Raw genomic sequence first — 19,323 nt, forward strand, 5'->3', positions numbered from 1 at the left:
TAAATATTTTGCCCTTTTGCTTTAAAATCTGATTTTATTAGAGAAATCTCAAGAATCCCAGGTTTAGGACAGTTGCACACCACTGCATCTAAAAACACCTAAATTATCCAGTTATCATAAACTTCACTTCCCTTGCTGGCTATAAACTGCATCACCAGGATGAACTTTGAGGATTTCTGTCACTACTTCACCGACCTGATCCTGTGTCGCCTGATAAACACATCTTACTTGAGCATTCATAAGACCTGGGAGGAGGAGGTGATGAGGGGCTCCTGGACCCACCGAGACGACCCGCTCCGCAACCGCTCCGGAGGCTGCATTAACCATAAAGCCACTTTTCTTCAAAACCCACAGGTCAGAGTGCCTGTGGGAATGTGCCTTGTAAAATGTTGTTCTTGTCCTGGAGGCATTTAAAGCTTGCGGGTTTCATTGGAGTGAGATATTGCATGTTTCTGCCCACAGTATGTTTTTGATGTGAGAAAAGTGGAAGATGAGGTGCTGATCTGCCTGCAGCAAAAGGAACGCAGAGCTACTCCCAAGGAGGGCAAAGGCGAAAACCTGGCCATTGGATTTGACATCCATAGGGTACAGAATTAAATGCACACATAAATATCTTTATTTCACATTGCAGCACAATACAAGCCTTCACGTCTGCCTGTCATATTGTATACAAGACTAAAGACAATGCTATAAGAAAATAAATAATAAATAAAAATGGTATTTTATCTGTCCATGTAATATTTCTGTCTTCATTAAGCCTCTTTCCAACCACTAGGTGGAGTTGAACAGAAAATACAGAATGCACACAGCTCAGCAAAAGGTCGCAGGGTCGATCTACATCAACTCTCGCTGCGTCTTTCTGAGGAAAGAGCTGAAGGAGGGGCGTTACGTCATCATCCCCACAACCTTTGACCCTGGTCAGCAAGGAGAGTTCCTGCTCAGAGTCTTCACTGATGTGCCTTCAGACTGCAAGTAAATTAGTTTTCTGAGAAAATCAACTTGCACTGCATTGTCCTGTTTAACCCTAGCTATTCTTGTTTTTTTAGTACAGTTACAGTTCAGTTGGAATATGTAATACATGGTGGACATGTACCTGGCAGTGTTATTTTACTATTTTTAATATTCTATTATATTTAGTGATAAAGCAAAATTTCTATTCTGGGCCGAAATGGAAAAATTCAGGATGCGAAGTTACTTTTTTATTTTCCTTTTTTTGTATAATTCTATTAATATTAGACTTTTTGATTAATTACAATTTTTGGAAAATGAAAATGTCAATAATCAAATTTATTTAATAATCAACAGTCAAGTAAAACTGAGTTTAACAAAAACATTTTGTATTTTATAACAAACATACATTAAATAATGAAGTCGCCATCACTAACGGTTAAGTAAAAATATAATGGATATGTAATTGAGTGCATATAGGTGTTATTTACATGGTGTTATTTTTTATAGCTAACTAATGAGTTAATGGACATTGAATTACTTACTTGATGTAACTAAATCAACTGTAAATGTAACATAAAGGGACAATTTATAGCCCAGAAGCTGTTTTGACGTCTTTTCCTAGTTCAAAAACGGACATATTTAATTTAAGAAACCATATCATTACCAATTAAAATCTAGAAATGAATATTGTCAATCCACAGCTAGTGTCCACACAGCTGACGTGTTTAACTGTTGTAGCTTATCCACGTGGTGTGTGCGAAATAGACACCGAACACAGTCAAAATGTGCCATCGGAGACGTGCTAATTGAACATCTGTTTCGCTCACTGATTTTTGCTCTCCAAAACCATTTCGGCCCGAAACTGAAAATTGGACGAAAGTTTTTGGTAGCTAAAATTTCGGTAGCATCCCTAAGAACAACACTGGTACTTAGCCAGAAAGGCTCAAATCATTCTTGCTTGTGTTTCCTCAGAGAATTAACACTGGACGAGCCTCCTCAGACATGCTGGACTGGGATTTGCGGCTACCCTCAGCTGGTTACCCAGGTGCATGTGTTAAGTGCCGACGGCTTGCAGGGCCAAGATGCCAATGGAGGTATGCGTACTATTTCTTTTTATATATATAAATATTTATTTATTTATAAACTAGCGAGTGAGTATACTACTAGCGAGTGACACTAGTGGCTGTGGTCTTTAGCATCCTTGTTAGCGCGTGCCTCCTACGCCAGAGACCCTAGTTCGAATCCTGCTTGGAGTGGGTTGAGTAGGGCCGGTTACATTTGGTGCCGTGACCCAAGAGGGGTTGAGTGTAATGGATGTAGGCCAGTAAGAACTATGCGTGTAAACTCCCCTGGGTTAAAGAGTAGCGCTAGCAACTGACATTAGTGACTGTGACCGGTGTCTTTAGCGTCCTTGTTAGCGCCATCTCTCACACCGGAGACACCAGTTCAAATAGGGCAGAGTAGGGCCGGTTACATTTGGTGCTGTGACTGGGATGGGAGTGAGGTTTAGGGGGGTGAATGTAACAGACGTAGGTCAGTAAGAGCTGTGCGACTGATGCTAGCGGCTGCAGTTTTTAATGTCCTTGGTGTCCTCGCCAAAAAGTGGATATCTCTGCCAATAGACATACGAACTATGAAAACGTTCCTCCGGTGCAAAAGGGCCTCATAAGTGTGGGTTTTAGAGGAATTGTATATTAATATATCAATAGCTGATGAACAACACTATTAATCTACCTTGATAAAAGTTGCATTTATGATTTCTCTTCTTAATAAAAGGTCTTGCTTCTGGATTCCATTGATGCTCTTGCATTTGAATGTGATAATACTAATAACAATTTTCATAGTTGATTCTCCCCATAGACCCTGAAACCAGTGCTCTATAAACTGCAGTCATGTTCAATTTTAAAGGCTAGTTCACCCAAAAAATGTTTTCTGTTATCATTGAGTACAGACTGTAAATGATGAATTATTCCTGTAACCCATTACAGATTCAGATTTTTGTGCTGCTTAATAAATCTGGAGCTTTTACACATAGAAATCTCTTTTGACCGCACACAGAGCTGCACCGCTTGATCTCCCACAAGACACGCTCTGACTTCTACACAGGAGGTACTGATATTAGCAGCCACTAGCATCTCCTTCCACTTATAGAAAATAGAAATGTAAGCATGTTACAACATTAATTCTAATTAAGTGTCTAAATCTGCCACACTGTATCTCATTTACTTTAGTTCTAGCACAGAATAGTGAAAGTGACATTTGTGAAGACTTATTTTTAACATGTTTTCAGTGTAACTTTGTGCTCTAGAATATTAAATTGTCTAGTGTCAGTCTGTGCCTGTCTTTTGCTTTTGCTTCTTTCACCTCAGCACTCTGGTTCTGCATTTACATTTATGTTCTTAGTGATTTTTTATTTTTTCGCTAGAGCCCAAGAGGATGAGCCCACTCCGGGTAAGCAATGGCGTCCACTATCCAGTGAGACAGCCTTTGCTTGGAGAGAGCCTTTCCAGGCGCTGGATCGGGGTGTGGATGAGGGGGCTCTCACTCTTGCGAGGTCACTGAGTCTCGATCGTAGTGTTGCGATGGTCATGTTCCCACAGAGAGAACATGAGTCATCCACGAGCGCTGCTCTAGCATGATCAATGCCCAAACACGCTAGACAGCGCTCGTGCCCATCAGAGCCAGATACAAGTCGACCTTAACCAGAAGTGCACGGGCGAGGCATCTTTAAAAAGACGTGCCACGTGCAAGCTCTTTTGAGAAAAAAACTTGAGTGTTGAAACACACCAACTGGCAAACCATGCACAGATTAGCGTCACACCAACACTGGAGAGTTTGCTCGTCTCGTAGAAAGCTGACGAATCAGAGATGGCTAAAGGAACGAAAAATTAACTTGGCTCCGAAGCGAAAACATATCTGCATTCTGCCGGCTTCCTCGTTTTATTCCCACAAGGTGGGGAGGAGTTGCGCTGTGCCATTCCACAGACCCATGGCATTTCTTTGCCATTGGCTCGTTTTGTAAGTACTCGAAGTTGATAGGCTTCTAAGCGAGACAATGAAAGGGAACTGGGGTTTTCTCTTCCTTAATTGTTTCCTAGCTACACTCGTAAACAGGTGAAATTCACAGTGATGATGAAAACATCCCGTAATGTTAAAAAAAGACCTGCTGGGAAAACTAGGTGGAACTGAACTCGGGTTCAGAGCAAGAGCTTTTTTAATTTATTTTTCAATCTCCGACTTGTCTGTATTCAATGCATGGCATTGTATTTGTTTCTTTATGGTGCACTGCCAAAATCATTTTCTTAATCATTATTTTTGCCTCAAACATCCAAAGAACAAGATACATTTATTCTAGACTTGCAATATACTGTAAATATACACCAACGTTCAAAAGTTTAGGGTCACTAAGATTTTTTTAATAATGTTTTAATAAATGCTGGTCTTTAAACCTTTCTATTCATCAAAGATTAAAAAAAAATTATCACAATTTCCACAAAATATTAAGCAGCAGCAACTTTTTTCAACATTGATGATGATAAGAAATGTTTATTAAGCAGCAGATCAGCATTTTAGAATGATTTCTGAAGGATCATGTGACACTGAAAACTGGAGTAATAATGCTGAAAATGTATCAAAGGAATATATTATATTCTATTTAAATAGAAAACAGTTACTTGTATTATTTTTTACTATAAAAAAATGACTAATTAAGAAAATATTTAGCAGCGTGTCAGTGGTAGAGGCAGCAACTGTATGTTCTGAATCCTGTCATATCCTGTGTGTTGCTAACACTTTTTTTATTTTATGTTTTTTAGCCTCTGACCCATATGTGATCATAACCTGTGAGGGGGAAAAAGTTCGCTCCCCCGTGTACAAAGACACACGCTGCCCTAGTTTTGATATTAAGGGAATATTCTACCGCAGAAAACCAAAGGAAGGCATTCACATCGAGGTGAGTTGGAAGTATGTAATTACTTCTCTTCCTCCTTCAATCCTTTTCACCAACTGCTACAGATCTCCTGATCTGTTCCTCTTACCTTATTTCTGCTTTTCTCCTCTGTTTCTCCTGCTTAACCCCTCTGACTGCTCCTTGACGAACTCAGATCTACAATAAGAATGTGATTGTTGACACCTTCCTGGGTCAGGTGACCCTCTTTACTGACCCTAATGACCGGCAAGAGCAGCACACAGTCTACCTTAAAGACAAGGGTAGTCGCCAAGACAACAACCTTCCAGGCACGGTCACTGTGCGGGTGATCACCTGCACCACTTTAACCAACATCTGATCACAAACTTAATGCAGCCTGAGCCTCATGCGTCCCGCCACTTCACACTTTCAGCTTGGTTTCTTCATTCACCCTCAATGCCTTTATCACTCATACATTCTTCCTCTTTTTTACCCCTTCAAAAAAAGCTGAACCCTTATTCACTTTCATGTTGTCCTAAACCCCTTTAATGCTGTTTTCTATAGATCAAATGACAGTTTTGTATAATCCTCACAGTTGGTACTTGGTAGTGACCACAGTAATCCATACAGTAGATTACGAGTCTTTTGAAGCCATACGATAGCTTTATGTGTGGAACAGACTGAAATTGAAGTCATTATTCAGTGATAATATTCTGCTCCAGTGATCTTGTAACTTGTAATCAGTGAATTGAACTTGGTCTGTGCCTGAAATTGCCCCCTTCTGAAATCGGCAGCTTTAGTAGTAAGATAAAAAGATCTACAGTATCTTCATGGAATATGTATAAACCTTTAATAATTAATAATGATATATTAAAAATGTATTTATACCTGTATGATATTACGCTGTATCCACAAAATGGCAAGACGCAGAAATTAATTTGACGCACAAGTACATTATGGGTATTCTCTAGCTGTTTAGCGTACATCTGTTGTACACTCGTTATTGCGGTGCTTTGTGGGATTGAATGAGTGTACTCGATAACGTCCACTTTATTAGGTTTAAGGGTATATGGGGTGATTTTAAGGGTATAGGGGGTGATTTTTGACACAACCTTGTACATTCTGATTCACAAATCATTAATCTTTTGAGCCTGTTCGTTTCAGTGAACCATTTGATCTGGTTCACAAATCAGTTCTTGAGTTCTCACTTAATAACCACTGATCCATGATTCATTGATCCGTTTTCCATTGGTTCTTAATTCAGCGGTTCACTGGAGGGGAAGATTATAGGTGAATAATGAATTCATTTTTTTTTTTTTTTTAAAAAAGCTCTTCAGAAGACTTTGAAAAAGTTGTATGGACCACTTTTGTGGTGTTTGGAGCTTGACGGCATGTTGTGTGAAAAATAGCTACATAAAGATAAAAAAAAATGTTTTTGTGTTCCACAAAAAACAGTATATGGGTTTATAACATGACAGTGAGTAAATTCTCTGTGAATCAATTTTTAATACATTTAAAACCACCTAGTCAAGAGGTGGTCTAAGGTAGAATTAGATCTTTAAGGAGTCTTAGTCACATGAGCGACCATGCCTCGTCTGCCAGATCACTGAATGCAGCCCAGCCCAGGGAAATGATTCAAATCCACTTTTTCCCCCTTGTCTCTCTTCCATGCATTCAGTCATCACATGTCCAGTCAGTGTCAACACGTGCCCATTCAGGAGGTCCACCTGATTACAAAGACCTTGATCTTTAGCTAGACCTGATCAGCTGTCATTTAGCTGAAAGATTAGTGACCGGTGGGCCGCAGCGGGCAACTCTTCAGATTTTCCGGGTCAAGTCGCTTAGCAACAGGAATCTGGATTGGAGCCTACTGGAGTTTGAAGGCAAGTTCTACTTTTACCACCGGACTCATGGTACTAAAAGCCCACCCGAACTATCTGCCATGCCATTTTCTGCCTGAAAACATGGATTGGCATTACAAAAATGCTGGGGGGTTTGATGAGCATTTCACCTTTGTTCTGCATTTGATATTGTGTGTGTGTGTTTGGGTGACCAAATAGTCCTGATTTGACAAGTCTTGTCCCACATCACAAGCTAAATTTAGGATGACATTTGTCCTAATAATTAGTCTTAGTTTGACAGCTAAAAACATTATTTTAAATTTGTCATCGCTATGATTGTATGCTTTTTCTAACGTAAGAATCCAGCAGCCTGATTTGTAGCGATTCATAACAAAAGAGGGGGTGGGTTAATGTGTGTAGTCCATTGACTTTATTTTTGTGTTATTTATATACCATTATAGTACTACAAATATTTTTAATTATCTTATACTTTTATATTTTTAGTTTTCATTTTAATTTCAGTTTATTTTTTTTATAAAATTTAGTTTTTACTTTTATCAATTTTATATTTTTATCGATTTTTATTGATTTATTGATTTTGATATTTTATTTCAGCTCACGTGTTTAGTATTTTTTCAGTTACTGACAAGGCAATCTTTTTTTATTTTAGCCTTATTTTTATTAAATAATTAAAGTAATTCATTGAAATAATTATTGTGCTTGAATGGTTTACGATCGCTCGAATGTTTAAATTAGCAAGACTTAAAAAACATGTTCAAATGACAAACTTTCATGAGTACGCAGAATTGGCCCACCTGTCAGCGATCCACTGGGCCATTGGGCAGTCCTTACTGTCGAGCCCTGCTGTGTATGTAACCCCTCCACCCAGGTCCTACTCAACTCCACTACTTCAACGTGAGAGTCGGGCGCTCTAACAAGGAGGCTAAAGACTGCAGCCCCTAGCGTCTGTTGCTAGAGCACCTATTGAGATCAGAGGAGTGAGGTTTACTTGCACAGCAACTACTAGCTGGCCTCCGTTACATCATGGATTGTATATCATGGATTTCTGGTCACCTGTGTGTGTGTGCGTGTGTGTGTGTGTGTGTGTGATCCACTAGCCCTCAAATATAACCTAAGGACCATTAAAAGGTAATGCACGTTTAAATCAAAGGGAAAACTCTTATCAGTGCTAGCGGTGCTCAAAGGATGAAGAGCAGGCCTTTGGACCCACAAATATCTCTGGGTTTACCTCACTCTTGCTCTGAGGATCGTGAGACTGTAAAACAAGGATTTGTCTGTGTCTTAATGACTTTCTAGTCAGTCTCCTGCCAAACAGCATGTGCCATTGTTTGAGATTCGCAACAACTGCTGCACGATTGCATTAACGAACATTCTGTACTTGAGAAGATCCTCGTTTTTTTTTTTCTCTCAACTTCTATTGAAAATGAGGAAATACACCACATGGTGAATATCATCACCAGCTTTGTGTCCTTTCCAATGGCTAGTTGTGCTGTTCCACCAGAGACTGCTACAGAACTCTTAGTGCACTACAATGTCTTGTTTATGCTTCATCCCAAAATTTCAGTCACTATAACTGAGTTTTGGAAAAAGAAATAAGTCCACATCAGTCTTTTATCATGGTTGGGTATGTTTTAGCATCCTCTGATTTGAATGTCAGCGACACTGAAAAACTTCTTTTAACCACAATGGCAAGGCATAAACTTCACTAAATTCTGTTAGAATTAAAATAAATAAATGCAGTTGCCAATGTGGTAAGAGAAAATAAACATAATTAAAAACATTTTCTAAGAAGACGATTTAATTATTTTTGGCAGTTTTAAGTTTTAAGGATGTTAAAATGATTCTACACAAGACAAAAACACTGATTAAGAATGGGTTTTCTGCAGTGTTAAGTTGACAATTTGAGGATTTATTCCTTCGTAACTCATCTTCGCCGATTTCACTTCAAGTTAATTCATTTATTATTGCCTTTGAGGAGTTTTTGTTACATTGTGTTATTTTTTTTTTTTTAATAATCTTTAAATTCTTCCGCAATGAAACAAATGTGAAGGCCAAATGGTGCAGTAGTTACAATGAGCCTGTTTGCAGTTTTTACTATTTTGTGTCTAAAATGTAGCATAAGAATCTCCAACATTAGGTTAAAATGACTAATGTTTATAACATTTGTAATGTTTTTAAAGTTGAGCCAGTATTTATACTCAAACTTAGATGAGCAAGAAAAAGAAGAGAAACACCAACAGTGTTAAATACTAGGTTTGAACAACGCAGTGCCAATCAGAGTAACAATGTTGGATGACAAGGAATCCCACTGGATTAGCCAGTGTGGCACACCAGAGACAAAATGATCTTATTCAGGGATTAAAGAAGCTTTTTCTTTAACCTCCATTACATTTCAGTTTTTATACAACCAGACTGAATTGGAAATCCCCAACAATAGCCCAGTCATTCTTTTACAACATTTGTGCCTCCACAGGCCAGATTATAATGGTTAAACAGGATTTAGCAAGGAAAATTTCATGTCTGTTGAAGGATTTTACTTATCTCCATTTTGTCCTCTATGACTGATTGATTTAGATAATAGACAGCAGTTTGTGCTGAGCAGAGAGGTGTTTGATTGAAAGTACAAGTTCAAACAGCAACATTTTGACATGTATGCTTTAAGTTAGCCATCTTGTTTTTGCCTTTTAGATATTGAGACATCAGTTTTTAATCATTTTTAATGTTTGTTTCCATGAAGTCTAACCCTTTAGTTCTGTGGCGCTATCAAAATATTGCTCTGTTTGTTTGAGCGATCCAACCAGCAGCATTGGCTTAACCAATGGGGTGAGTTTGGGGCAGGGCTATCTGTTTATCTGACCAATGACAAATGAGGGTCATGTTCTGGAATTTGTGCAATTTAGTTAGATTATGTGTGCAGAAATTACACACTTAATACCATTTAATCTGACTAAACAAACTAATAAATAGCCTTAAATCTAGTCAGTTTCTCTTTAACCGTTTACCGGTTCTCTTCAGACAACAAACTTTTCATTTTTCTTTTCGTTTGTTTCATCTAAAGCTTACATTGTAGATTTTGATTTTAATGTGAAAGATGCCAATGTGCCAGTACAGTTGGAGCCATATGCATTTCCTGTTTATTTTTCCAAATAACATATGTGGCCAATGGCATATAATAAGAACCGTTGAAGTTCAAATGCCTTGTGTAAAGATTTCTTTATATTTCAATCAATTATTTGTGTGTTTTCTTTAAAGGGATAGTTCACTTTGAAATGAATTTTTGATATGTTTTAGCTTACCTCAAGTGCATCCAAGATGTAGTTGTGTTTGTTTCAGCAGAATTTTGATATTTTAAGGTCAAGCCGTTCATGTCTGTCAGTCATATAATGGAGGTCTATGGGGTCCACCTCAAAGATCATGCACAGAAAAATCCAAATTAAACATGATTCAATGACTCGTAAATATAAGTACACATTGATAGCCTAAGACACGAAACGAGCGGTTTGTGTGGGAAAACGAACAGTATTTATATTGTTTTTACCTCTTGTAACCACAGCTACAAAGTGCCCGCGCCCTCATATTACTTGAACGTGGCTGTGGTCACAAGAGGTAAAATCTATATAAAAACTATTCGTTTTCTCACACAAACCGCTCGTTTCGTGTCTTAGGCCATCCATGTGTACTTACATTAATGAGTCATTAAATCATGTTTAATTTGGACTTCTCTGTGCATGCTCTTTGAGGTGGACCCCATAGACCTCCATTATATGACTGACAGACATGAACGGCTTGACCTAAAAATATCAAAATTTTGCTGAAACAAACACAACTACATCTTGGATGCCCTTGAGGTAAGCTAAAACATACCAAAAATTAATTTCAAAGTGAACTATCCCTTTAATTCATTAGAATTTTCTTTGGCCCTCGCCAATGCCATATGGCAGAACGACACCGTTCAAATGGTCTTAGAAGGTCTTGGTTCACTCAGATAGTGGTGCATGCTTCAGATCAAATAGAGGAATTTTGCCATGTTGTGTTGAGTGGATCTTGATGCTGCTTCCATGTGATAGTCTAATCTAACATTGCATGTGGGTTTGTGTTTGTTTACAAACGGGATTTATACACACTATGGATTGATGCAGCAACCCAATTTTTCGCAGCTACAGTAATTCAATGTATGAAGGAAAAACATTTGCATAGGATGCCTATATCACTCTCATGCATATTCACAATCTCAACATGTATTATGTCTGTGGAGACTTTTAACTGCTTGTAAGCAGAAATTCCAATCGTCTAAACTAAAGCACTGGCATTGTTTCGGCTCATATGATCACGCGAATGACGTTCTTGAGTGTTTCTTCTGGCCGTTATTTGCTCTCTGTGATGTTACTGGCTCTCTGGCCTTGACTGCTGCATGTACTTTGGCTGAGTGAACCTCTTTTCTTTAAAACACGCCGTCACAAATACTGTCATGCCATGTTGGACTTTCTCTAGGCATCTTGATTGAGTACAGCCTTAATAACTAGTGAATGCTTGCGGAGAGAGTGAATCTCTTTGTCATTTTTTGACATAGGTCAGATGTCCAGAAAATGAGCTTGTGATACTCTTGTATTTTTTCTGCTGATGTTGAACTTGAAACCGACATATATATATATATATACATAAACAGAAGTACACAAAATATCTTGCATGGTATCATTATATGAAACATAGCTGATATTATCTTTATAACAAGTATCTTTTATCAGCATTTTATACTCATTTGTTTACTGTTTTATATCTAGCCATTGAATCTTGTGTTCAAAAATCAAACAGACACAGACATATACTATTATCTTTACTGATTGTAGGGTTTCTGTATCTTTTCTCTGTTTAAATGTGTTTTATTTTGCGTGTAAGTCTCCTGGGTTACACTGTGGTTATTTGATATACTTATTTGAAGTACTTCTTTGTTTCTTTTGTATTTTGTCAACTTGTGGCATGACTTTGAAATAAAAGATAAAAAATGTATATTGCTGCAGTTGTTTTGTGTACAAGGATTTTTGCGCTTCACTATTCTAACTCATTCAAATCCTATTGTAATTTATTGTTTGTTTTGTCTTGTTTCGACACAGCAACATGGAGGTGAGTTAAATATGATAGAATTTGAATTAATGTTTTCATGTTGGGTCTGAGAGAGCCCAGTGATGTAAGTAAATAAAAAAGCTAATTAAATTCAAATTTCATTCAAAGTTAAAAATGTAATTTACTTAAATTTTCACATATTTCTGATGCTGTTTCTTTTTTATTAGAAAAATGTCAGGAAGAATCAATGATGCTTTTACATTAAATGTTTTTCCGACCGATTAAAGGGGCTTTATCCTTGAGAGATTTCACTGTATTTAATGTTATTTATGGGTGTTGCATATTCTGGATTCATGCCATTTCCATTTAAACTTTACAATCAGTGAATCAGACACACCCAGCATCTGTTTATAGATACAAAAGCTTGACCTTTTCATGTTTAGTTTGCAAAGGCGATGAACGTTTAACGGGAAACTAGTGGCCATGTACCACTGTTGAAGTGACCACCGGACCTTTGTGTCAAGCCTTCCCTCCCCCACAGCGTCTAACCCCGCCTCCTCTAAGCTGGATCAGGAGTGCCATTGAAGGAGACGCTGAATGCTGCCACTGCTCTCCTGCTTCATTACCCAGCATTACACATCAACAGGTAGTGCACAGTAGGACATACGTAAGAGGACAACAACACAATTGAGAGACTGTTGAAGAGTGTGCTTTATCCTCTAAAATCATTGTCTGATACACCTGTCAATCACCTGACTCCAGATCAACTCTTGAACCTGGACGTGTGGACCTAAATAACATCTGGTGACAGAGGGACGAACAGATAGAGCTGCAAAGATAGAAGAAGGGAGAAAAGAAACTCTTGAGTCACTGTGAGGTGAGTAAGTGTTCAGATTCAGGGCTTAGCCGTCCAGCACCTCATGCTCTTTTAAGGCTTTACAGAAAGCTACTTACTGCCGACTGTTTTCTGCACTGCCGCTCTCTGTACCAGGCCTCAGGAGGAACCATTTATACCTTCCTATAGAGAGAAAGGGGTTGTGAAATACTTTAGCTTTAGAAAGTAAAGATACTTTTTTCCCCTATATAATTATTGAAATATTTAATTTACTGGAAAAGCCAAATTGTATGAGAAAACTATAAATTATACACAATAACAAAGAAATTGACAATGAAAAGTATATCTAAACTCAGTTTATGTTTAATCTCAACATTTACTAAAGGATTATTTAATTCAAACACTGTGTCTAACATGAATTAACAATAAACAGTTATATTTTTTAACAAAGATTAATAAGTACTGCCATGAATGTGCTCATTGCTATTAATGCATTAACTAACTTATAAGTGTTACTATTATCATTTATCATGACTACTCCTAATTGTGTTTCTATTTACTTTTTTACAATATATGTATATATATATATATATTAATTTATAGCTATTACATTTTAATTTTCTACTTACTTTTTTTTTGAAGTGTAAAACTGTTATCCACATGTGTTTGTGTGGATGGCATGCAGCATCTTCTACAGAGAAGTGAATTGCGTTGACATGCTGATCTGACGGACACAGAGGAAGTGACTGTGTTAATCTACCTCTGGCACTCAGTGACGTGCTGGATAAAGCAGTTAAGAGTTTAGAGGGCCACAAGATTTAAGACCTTTATGTGAGTCTTGGCCCAGGGCAAACAACTGGTTATGAAACCAGCCAAATAAACGTCTGACCTAAAAGTCTAGAAACAAATAAGCAATAATAGGGGGACACACACGTTCATTATTTATTCAGTGCTTCACTGCTAACGGGATAGTTCTCCCAAAAATGAATATTCTGCCATCATTTACTCGCCCTCAACCTGTATGAATTTCTTTCTTTTGCTGAACACAAAAGAAGATTATTTGAAGAATGTCTGAAAGCAAACAGTTAATAGGCCCCATTGACTTCCATGTTATTTTTTCCCATAGTGTTTCTGCCATTACACTGATCCAGCAAACTGTGAGATTAGACGTGTTTAAGCGAGAAAAGCCAGACTGTTTACATTTTAATCTATAACAATCTCCTTAAATGTTATAGCGTGATGTCTTCCTGTACTATTTTTTGCCAGATCCTTTTTTTTCCTCCAAAGTTCTAGTGTTGGGGAACAACTAAGTAAAAATACTGTATATATAAATGCTATTATTTATAGCTATTGATATGTTTTAAACTCAGTTTTTAAAATAAAATAAGTGTATTGTCGTTTATTTACTTAAAATTAGCATCTTGGCATGCTACAGTTTCACAGTAGCTTATCCAATGTTTTCCAACACCTTAGAGTTAGTATCATCACCCTGGTTCCCTCGACAAAAACTCAATAGGCTTTTGAATTATGCAGAAAATAAGACCAGTGGCCAATAAAAGTTTATGATTCTTAGTCTTACACATTTAACCAAAAAAAATTGTAGTTAACAGCTAAATGTAGGCTATAAATTGACTACACCATAGTTGAGTGACTACAACATCACCATCACATAACTTTTTGTCTTGCTTAAAAAAAAAAAAATATTGAAAGTTTGAGTTAGAACAGGTTTTAAGATTGTGGTTATAAACACAATGAGCCTGTAAAAGTATACTAGTGAGTAGATGAGTTTACCTGTTCGGCTGATGATGTTTAATGTCAAGGGTTGCCAAGTGGAATGTGGCTACTTTAAAATTGGTGCCATGGGTTTATTTTATTTTATTTTTTTCCCTGTGGTTTAAAGGTTTTGCATATTTCATAAACTGCATTTGGCTGAAATGTTTGTAGTGCTTGTATAATGTTTTATATTTGTCTATTCATAAAACATACTCGGTTACCAGTGTGGTCTGTAAATGCTAACGGTCAAAATAATTAATTGGTTTGAGTAGGACAAACTTAAATTCAACGAATTAGTTCAGTCAAATTAATTTTTATGAGTATATAGCACTTTCTTTTTCTTTCAAGTTCACAGAACTGATATATTTTAAGTAAACTGAACTGTTTCATTGTTTTGAGTTTTATGAAATTATTTATTTTAATTTAGACTAACTTAAGTTTAACTGAAACGGCTGGGATGTCTATTTCCCAGCATGCTTTGCCGATGGAACTCGAAAGAGAGTGTAAATGCTAAAATTAAGTGCAATATAATGTTTTTTTTTGTGTAAGATTAATGTTACGTGTGAGATTTAGTAGTGATTAATGTTTTGTTATGCTAATTTACGCTAATTTAATTGACGGTTACTAACGTAACCTTGGTTCTCTCTAGAAGACGGAACGAGTACTGTGTAATATCTTACCAATATAATCCATGAGATATTGAAGCCAAAAATTAATTCATGTAAAAAGTGTTGTGGCAGCATGCAGACATAGGCAAGACGGCTCGCGTGCCTATTGGCTGTCCTGCGGCAACTGCAGCAGCCTATAAAGAGAGGCCATTGGTGACGTCAGATCCAATGGGGGCACTTTGCGTCCACAACGTCACGTCAGACAGGGGTGGCTTGTGCCTATAAGTATGGCTGATATAATCTGTTTTTTCATCGGCGAAGCAAACCAGAGCGTGTTGCGCGCACGGCAAAGATACGCAGTACTTGTTCCCTCCTCTAGAGAACCGAGGTTACGTTAGTAACCAAAACGTTCCCTTATGATAGGTTCTCTCATACTGCGTAATGGGGAAACGCCATGCATTCTGGGATCCAACACCAAAGTCCCAAGGGCAGGTGCCCGGGGTTCATATAGTGCATAATCACCAGGGACTCACAGAGAGTCTGAGAAGAGAGGCTAGAAGCATTATTCCCAATAACTTATAGCATCCTAAGGGAGCTTAATGCCCTGACTGGGCAAAGGGATCTCGCGTCCTTTTCCTCGTTGTAAACCGGCACGGCAGACAGGCAAATAACCTGATCCCTGAACGGTGTGTTGAGGGATTTAGGCACGTACCCGTGTCTTGGTTTGAGTATGACTTTCGAGTCATTTGGCCCAAATTCCATACATGCCGCGCTTACTGAGAGCGCTTGTAAATCCCCTATGCACTTCACTGAAGCAAGAGCCATAAGAAACTCTGTCTTGAACGACAAATGTTTCATGTCTGATAAATGGATTGGCTCAAATGGGCCACCTTTCATGGCTTCCAAGACCGTAGAAAAGTCCCACATGGGTACAGAAGGGGGTCTGGGAGGATTCAGCCTCTTAGCTACCTTAAGGAAACGGATGACCAGGTCGTTCTTCCCCAGTGACTGACCAATCGCTGGTTTAGTAATCGCTGCTATGGACATTTTGATGATATGCCGGTCAAACATTGCCCTTTAATTAGTCAAGTTGAGGAAAACTGGAGGCAGGCTATGTACTATAATTTTAAAAAAAATGACAGGCCGTATAGAATGCAATGTTTATTAGCCTAACTTTCAAATAGACGGAAAAAAACATGAACGTCCAATTGGCGTCAATCAACGGCAACTGTTTTTACTATGGTTTCACATTCATAGTTTAACAAACCAATCCCCCTTCCCCACATTAAATATCCGAATAGTGCCTATTGTTTTTAAAATAGTATGTGAGATTAAAATAAGTGTGTCCCAATGCATAGTATGTTGAAAAGAGTATGCCAGAAGTCTCCGGATGGTCTACTATTTCCGGTGGTTTTTCAAAGTGTGGATCTGTGCACACTACAACAGCTAATATTTCCCACAACCCATTGCACTTTGGAGGAGGATTCAGGAAAAAAAACTACAAACATGAGTAAAAAGTGTTCAGAAAACTATAAAACGTGGCGAATGTGCACGATCAATGGCTCAGATAAGGGGTTTCAGTGACTAATAATCAACATTTAAGCTGATAAAATATTTATGTAATATTGTCCATGTTATATTTCATCTGCAACAACAACGTGAACTTTTATAAAGTTCCCCTTGGCCATTAACTTTTAAATGCATTGTTATGCATGAATATGAGGAGAGTCTCCCCACGAAAGACCCATGACTCAACGCACAACTGCAGTTACGTATATACCGCTTTTTACAATAGTAGATAGTTACAGATAGTTTCAAAGCTCTTCTGCTACACACTTCATTTATACTTTGTACCACGTTTCTGCATTCTGCATTACATTCTTAAAAACTAAATTGGTCTTTATATTGTGCTTAATCTGTGATTAACATCCGTACTAATCTTCTTATTGAGTGTGCCATGAGGACAGCACAGGAGGTAACACATACCTCAGTCTTACTCCCCAAACTTCATTCTCACATTTAATTTGATAATGGTGACATGACTCTAGAATAACTCATCTGTGAAACAGTTAAGCTGTTATTCTTATGATGCCTGCTCTGCTCATGACGCAGGTGAGGATGGAATTGGTTATCTAGTGTTGCAGAAGGAGAAAAAAACGCACAAGGAAATGATTCAGCTGGAATTTACAAACGACAGTTTGCGTAGTGACTAATAATAGTAGTAATAATTCATAAAGTGCTTTACATAGAAGCGGGAATCTCCTCAACCACCACCAATGTGCAGCATCCACCTGAATGATGCGACGGCAGCCATATTGCGTCAGAAAGCCCACCACACACCAGCTTACTGGTGGAGAGGAGACAGTGATGAAGCCAATCAGTATATGGAGATGATTAGGAGGCCATGATGGACAGAGGCCACTGAGCAAATTTGACCATGCCGGGGTTACACCCCTACTCTTTCGAAAGATATCCTGTGATTTATTTATTTATTTATTTTTTGTGACAACAGAGAGTCAGGTCCTTTTTTTCGTTAGGTTTTTACGTCTCATCCGAAGGACAGTGCTCTTTGACAGTATAGTATCCCCACCACTACTTGGGCGTTAAAAGGCAAACAGACCATTGGGTGAGCGCCCCCTGCTGGCGTCACTAACACCTCTTCCAGCAGCAACCTTGGTTTTGATCATCGTTCTGATTCTGATTCAGATGCAGTCTTTGACAAAAACGTGATTTTTCTCAGCTTTTTGCTCAAAATGTTGCTTTTTTACAAAACGTATCCATATTTAAGTGTTGATCAAGAAGAATGCGCAAGAATGCGTTTTTTTTTTTTTTTTTTTTTTTAAGAGGTATTGTTGAACATTGTTGGCATTGACAGGGCAGTTCTGCAGGCCAATCAGAACACACTCTTTTAGCCTTTAAATCATTGAGGGAAGCTCATTGTGTGTTTTATACACTGCTCTTCATGCTGGCTGTAATGACATGTATTCTGTAAGGACTTGAGGACGCTCTGCCTGAGTAAAACTATTGTTGGATCTGCTTTCACAGCTGTGTAATTATCCTCAGTAGCACAGGGTGTGAATACATACATCCATCCAGTATATTTGGCATCAGGCAGTTGCTTCAAGTAACTACTAGCAGCATTTTGTTCAAAAGGCGTTCTGTGTGATATTCTGTACTGATAATGTCTTTCTAATGATCACAGTGTGGGCAGTCTCAGTCTTATCTTAAAATAAACTCTACCTAGTTGTGATTTTCATGCCTCAATCAGTGATCTAGTATAATATAACAGCTTTTCTGTGCTCTGCAAAGTTCGCAATGTTTTTGGTCTTTAATACTCATGGGATCAGATTCTTACTAGTAAAGTCCATTATAATTCCATTTCAAAATGTATGATGCAATGTGAAACTGTGATCAGATTCTTGCTTTTATTTGAAACGCTGTGATATCTTTGTTTATTAATAATTATTTGCAAAGTCGGTGTGGAGTATTTTATTTTTTTCATCATTTCATGCTGTACAGCAGTGCATTTGCTTTAATCTTTTTTTAAATTTGATACATTAATTTTTAATGTTCTCTTATTCTCTTTATTTATTTTTATCCTGTATAGGTCCCTCACATGGTGACTTCTAATGTCAAAACTCTAAACCAGAAACATGGTCATTCTGCAACAGGTAAGACTTAAACTAAAAAAAACAGTGTTAAACTTCTTTACTTGCTCAAAGGACACTGTATTTTGGCAGCTAGAACATCATGCATTATTAGCACACTTTCCCTGCATAAATTGAACTATATCTAGTTTTCCACTCCAGTAATCAATTTGAATGAAGCTACTTTAAATCAGTTTTATGTTGCAGTGGAATGGCCACCTTGCATTGTCAATGAGTCTTATTGCTATGACAAAAAAATCTCTGTGCTGGACCTGTTGGGACTAATTAAAATTTTATAGGCATAATTCTTCTTATAGGGTGCCATGCTTTTATATTAAATAAAAAAACTATTATACAGTGAACCAGATACAAAACAAAACTGTCTTTTATTTACTTAAAATGTAAATCTTGTTACATTTTATTCTATTTTTCCAATAAAGTTTTTAGTCTGTTTTTGCAATCAGTTATGAATTTTTTCCAATGACTGTTGATTGTTTAAAGATTAGATTATTTGATTGGTTGTCCAATAGGGGGACTATGTCTGGTTGGACCTTAGAACAGGCCGTGAGTTTGATGTCCCTGTTGGTGCCGTGGTCAAACTCTGTGATTCGGGTCAAATTCAGGTCTTGGATGATGAAGGGAAGGTGGGTCTTTCAGTGTATACCACTCATAATTACAT

The 19,323-nt window shown here is 37.7% G+C and overlaps 2 protein-coding genes across 5 annotated transcripts in view; both read left to right on the plus strand.

Annotated features, from left to right (window-relative positions):
• capn5b (calpain 5b) overlaps positions 1 to 9,232 on the plus strand; it is a 33,046-nt gene extending 23,814 nt beyond the window's left edge. Inside the window, exons 8-14 of one of the 4 annotated variants that reach the window (XM_039693720.2) lie at positions 159 to 354; positions 463 to 585; positions 776 to 972; positions 1,924 to 2,045; positions 3,010 to 3,060; positions 4,767 to 4,903; positions 5,055 to 9,232. In XM_039693720.2, the coding sequence (XP_039549654.1) occupies positions 159 to 354; positions 463 to 585; positions 776 to 972; positions 1,924 to 2,045; positions 3,010 to 3,060; positions 4,767 to 4,903; positions 5,055 to 5,237 (1,009 nt within the window). In that variant the 3' untranslated portion in view covers positions 5,238 to 9,232. Of the gene's footprint in view, positions 1 to 158; positions 355 to 462; positions 586 to 775; positions 973 to 1,923; positions 2,046 to 3,009; positions 3,061 to 4,766; positions 4,915 to 5,054 lie in introns of all 4 variants that reach the window. The other 3 variants (XM_089124021.1, XM_039693722.2, XM_039693721.2) reach the window with 3 other exon arrangements.
• A 9,370-nt stretch (positions 9,233 to 18,602) lies between these two features.
• The window catches only part of myo7ab (myosin VIIAb), a 28,841-nt gene continuing 28,120 nt past the window's right edge, over positions 18,603 to 19,323 (plus strand). The window contains exons 1-2 of the mRNA XM_039694054.2: positions 18,603 to 18,668; positions 19,175 to 19,288. Of these exons, the coding sequence (XP_039549988.2) occupies positions 18,651 to 18,668; positions 19,175 to 19,288 (132 nt within the window). The 5' untranslated portion in view covers positions 18,603 to 18,650. The remainder of the gene's footprint in view (positions 18,669 to 19,174; positions 19,289 to 19,323) is intronic.

This window comes from Pimephales promelas, chromosome 19, assembly GCF_988280905.1.
Source record: "Pimephales promelas chromosome 19, fPimPro1.hap1.1, whole genome shotgun sequence".
NCBI lineage: Eukaryota > Metazoa > Chordata > Actinopteri > Cypriniformes > Leuciscidae > Pimephales > Pimephales promelas.